Consider the following 4,818-nt stretch of genomic DNA (forward strand, 5'->3'; position numbering starts at 1 on the left):
ATCCTGCCGACAGACCGAGGAAATTCCGACGGAATTCCGACGCCAACGGCTAGTTCGTCGGAATTTCCTCGGAATTTTGTAAAATCCCCCAACGGCTCTCCAACGGCTATAATATTTCCTCGGAATTCATCGGTTTTTTCTGAGGAACACATTTTTCCTCGGAATTTCCTCTGAATATTCCGACGGATTGATATTTCCTCGGAATTCCGTCGGTATATTCCGAGGAAATTCCGAGGAAACCAAATTTTGTGTTTCCTCGGAATTTCCTGGAAAATTCTTCGGGATATTCCGAGGATTTCATTTTCCGTCGGAATGTCCGTCAGAATACCGCTGTTTTCTTGTAGTGTATGTTCGTAGTATGATCATAATCTTCAACAAGAAACCCTTACCTTTGTCGTTCCAATTCTCCTCCATAACGTTATGTAACTCTCCTTTGGCAGCTGAGCTCTTTAAATCCGCATACACTATATATACTATTCCCATCTCCCTGTTATCCTCCATGCCACATACATGCAGAGCTTTAAATCCCTGCATACCCTCTTCTCTGTTACAACTACTTCCTCTTCCACATTATCGTCTACAACAAAAAAAAAATCACATTAAGCCCTCTTGGTTTTCTAGCTCCAGATATTATTATCCAAAAAAATCTTTCAATGATGCAGTCATCACCTTTCAAACGCTTGAACGGATCAGAGAACCTTGAGGTACGAATTTTCTTATGCTTTTAACTTTATATACACTAACTTCTGCAAACATGACATTTAGAATGGTGAAAGATGAGTACAACAATGACAATAAATTATGAGGATATTGGAAATAGAAGCAAAAGAAGATGTTCCAATGGCTGATATCTCAAATTCAGTGTCGACGAACTGATTTTTCTCCATGAATTAACCAACAATTAAAGATATTCAATATGAAGAAAATTCAGGTTTAACCACTAATTATGTGGTTTAATTCTTCTAAATCGTCTTACGTTTATTAACCTGACCAAAGTTAGGCATTTCAATCATTTTTTGAATAGATAGATCGAATATCTACTGAATACGAAACTCAAATCTATTCACCTTATGAGGGCTATAAGATATTCAATATGTTTGGACAATTTCTGTAAAATATATTTACTGCTTGCCTTTTAAGTACTAAAATTTGGTTGATTTTAACGATGGTTTCTGTTTCGATTTAAGGTTCCAAACTTGGGGGATCAAGTTGAAAGGTTTGATTTCACTAGTATTAGTAGAAACGATCGTATACCACAACAATTTCTTGCAATCAACTAACTGATGTAAATAAAGTGTCGAAACAGTTTACTGCCGAATTGCCAGAGTTTTAGGAAGCGGCAGAGAAACAAGTAGCTATAGATTATTTACATTTTGTTTCCGTACAATTGATGATTGGAAAAGGAAATTCAAGTAATGAAATCGATATGAAACAAACAGATGTGGATTATTTTTTGTTTGGAAAAAAATATTTGGAAACAAACAAATGTGAAGCTCTCGCTAAAAAAAAGTTGATAAATCTGTATGACTAAAAACGCCAAAAAATCAAAAGAAAAAAGTGAAAGGTTATAAAGAAATTTTTTGTTCGTTGGTCTAGTGACGAGAGGGTGGGAAAGAGAGAACTTAGAATAGACATTAATTTTGGTGAAAAGGGTATCAAAAGTTTAATGTGTCTTAAGGCAGATGTTTTTTATTCTGTACAAGGCAAGGCACGGCCCTGTTAACCTGACCATTGTCTTCTCCTTCAAAGCTTTATAAAATTTTCCTTCCTTGCAATAACCGTGTTTAGTGGGCCAAGAAACATAACAAAATGGTTGGCATCACCGTTGGGCCCATGGGCCTTTAAATTGAAATATTAATGAACTTGTTTATTATGAGCCACATATATAAAGGCACCGCTTACGCTTCAACACAAACCCTAGGGAGATTATCCTCTCTGCATCGTCCGTCGTCTCTTACAACTCTCCTTTTCTGAGCCAAACCCTAATTAGCTTGCGACTAGTATCACTTGCAGGTTCGTTTCCCCAAAATATCAAAACTGTTTTCTATCTTTTCAGAGCATAGGTGCTCGATTAGTTTCTTTATGATTTAGCGAAACCAGTTATTAGATGTCTGCCTGAAGCTCTCGTATGTTGTGGTTCATGTAGGGAACTTGTAAGGAGGAGGAGACAAGATGAGATTGGTCAAGTGTTGGTTTTGCTCTTCTACGATATATCCTGGACATGGTATTCAGTTTGTCCGCAACGATGCAAAGGTATATATCATTTTAAGTCCTTTTGGCTATGGCATAGATGCTCTGTTCATCAACTTTCTTTAATTCTATATATGTGAATTTTTCCTTGTTTCCTGGGCTCTCTCTAGCTTAACTGACTAGGATTTGATGTCTATCTTTAGCTGGAATGGCTCTATTGCCTCAATTTAGAACTCACTGTCTATTCTTACCGTTTAATTGTGTTTGTGGATATGAGTTTTGTGTATAAGATGGTAGATTCTTTTTTCGGATGAGCATTCTATTTAGCATATTGTGATTCAGCTACAAGTCTTGTTGTTGTCTTTTTGCAGATTTTTCGGTTCTGTAGGTCTAAATGCCACAAGAACTTCAAGATGAAGAGGAACCCTCGTAAGGTCAAGTGGACTAAAGCCTACAGAGCTGCACACGGAAAGGACATGACTCAGGTACTTGTTAATACTCTTTTAGTATAAAGGAAACCAATAGCTCTCTTAGATAAGTCTATTCACAATAACGCCTGTCTTCCTTTCCACCAAAAGGATAAAACTTTTGAGTTTGAGAAGAAGAGAAACAGACCCGAGAGGTATGATAGGAACGTTACGGAGGATACTCTCAAGGCCATTAAGAAGATTGATAAGATCAGAAGCACTAGAGAAGCTGAACACATCAATAAGAGGTAATGCATTTATAATATACATACCTATTCCTTAAATCTCTCATCTTTGAAGTAAGACTCTTATGATTATTGGTTTTTTGTTATTGTGTGGGACTTAGGTTGAAGCCTAACAAACAGAAGATATTCAAGAGTGCAATCACCGAGTTAGATCAGCACATTAGTTTGATCAAGGCACCAGGTTCTCAGCAACAAGATTCAGAGAAGATGAAAGTTTTGGTCTCCAGCAACAAGTCTGTTCAAAACGAAGCCATGGAAGAGTGATTGTGGAAACATTTGAGAATCCATTTAGAAGATGTATTCACTTTACCCCAAAGCTCGTGTTTTCTTTTTAAAAAGTGTGTTAAGATTGTTTTGGTTTTGCAATGTTGTATTAAATTAACCCGATACAAGGGAAACAAAGTTAAGTAGTATTTTATGTCTGCCTTCTTCTTAAGTATATCTCTTTTTCTTTTCATCTTGAAAATATACTTCCATAAACAAAGAATCCAAGTTCTGAAGCTTGGTTTAGGAGAGCCTGATGGAAGCATTCTACGCAAGGAAAAATGATAGGCCACCGGCTTGCAATGCAAACTAAATTAATAAGTATATTTAATGCATAGCAAAATCCTAACTTAATAATTCAAAAGTAACGTTGAAAATGCTAAGTCCTTTTAATTCTCTTGTTTAATCAATTAAAAAGTTCGTCCCACTTGAATGTAATTTAACTAAAATTCAAGCCGTCGCAACAAAGGGAAAATCAGGAAATTAATGTAGGGAAAATCAGGAAATTAATGTTTCAATTCAAATCAAGTGAGAAAGAAAAGAAATTGGTGAAATTGTTCGGGGTTATTGACCAAAATGACAAAATCGAGAGGGAAGTTAATCGAACCAAGAATCGATGAACACCTCTTTTTCTCTCTCGATTTTTGTCAATAATCTCACACGATTTCACAAATTCTTTTCTCTCTCGCCGATTTGAATTGAAAGCCTAGTTTTTTATAGCTTCTCTCTTTTCTCGCGACAGAGAGACGACGTTCTCAATATTGTTTAAAAAATTTGAGCTGATTTAAAAACTGTGGCTAAATTTCATTTTTTTTATTATGTTGGTTTGGGTCAAATTTTAATTAAATTACAGTCAAGTGGGTCATATTTTAATTGATCAACGAGAGAATTAAATGGAGTTAACGTCTCCAATGTGCACGTCAGTTTTTTGGATTAAAGAAATTAACCTCGTGATGTTAACTACATAACATCATAAAATTGAGAGATGTTGCCATGTATAACCTATACTTCGTATACCTAGATACACATTAATTTAGTCTGCAAGTGCAATCCTTCGGCTAGCCAGCAATCATTTTTCCAATCCTAAACCACCTTAAAAGATTGTGAAGGTCATCTTTTCCCATCTTAAAGAAGTGTACCATGAACAACTGAACCAAACCAACCTGGTTCAGGTCAAGATCATATAATGCTTGTCGCACTTCGATCACCATATATAGTATTGAAATTTTGTCAACCTTAGATTAAGTGATGAAAATACAGATAATTTTTGTCAAATTTCATGGTGGAATTGTGAAGAAGGATATGCTTTAATAATACATTAAAAAAGCTTTAGATTCTTAACAGCTAGTTTGGATGAGGACATTTGGACCTGTCACCAATACATTACAGATAACCTTAAAAAAAGACTTGACTAATATTTATACATCATGAATCTGATATGAGCCTGCAACTTTCATAATTGGTAATAGAATCCTAGTGAAAGAGCTTTCTTGATTGCGTTATCAAGTGCCTATGACCACTTGATTTCTCAGAAGTTCCCCCCATTCACGACCATCCTTTATACTCTACCACAGACACGGTCAATGCGCCAGGTGTTATGAAGGAAAAGAACTCTCTGCCGAGTTTCTTGAATGTCCCGAATGCGATATCTT

The 4,818-nt window shown here is 35.9% G+C and overlaps 1 protein-coding gene across 1 annotated transcript; it reads left to right on the top strand.

Annotated features, from left to right (window-relative positions):
- Nucleotides 1–1,866: 1,866 nt before the first annotated feature.
- LOC106446165 (probable ribosome biogenesis protein RLP24) lies at nt 1,867–3,338 on the top strand. Its single transcript, XM_048756160.1, has 5 exons — nt 1,867–2,013; nt 2,147–2,253; nt 2,562–2,675; nt 2,769–2,905; nt 3,004–3,338. Exons 2-5 carry the CDS (start codon nt 2,173–2,175, stop codon nt 3,164–3,166), a joined length of 495 nt encoding a protein of 164 aa, XP_048612117.1. The 5' UTR covers nt 1,867–2,013; nt 2,147–2,172; the 3' UTR covers nt 3,167–3,338.
- Nucleotides 3,339–4,818: the final 1,480 nt, after the last annotated feature.

The sequence above is a fragment of the Brassica napus genome, chromosome C4 (assembly GCF_020379485.1).
Source record: "Brassica napus cultivar Da-Ae chromosome C4, Da-Ae, whole genome shotgun sequence".
NCBI lineage: Eukaryota > Viridiplantae > Streptophyta > Magnoliopsida > Brassicales > Brassicaceae > Brassica > Brassica napus.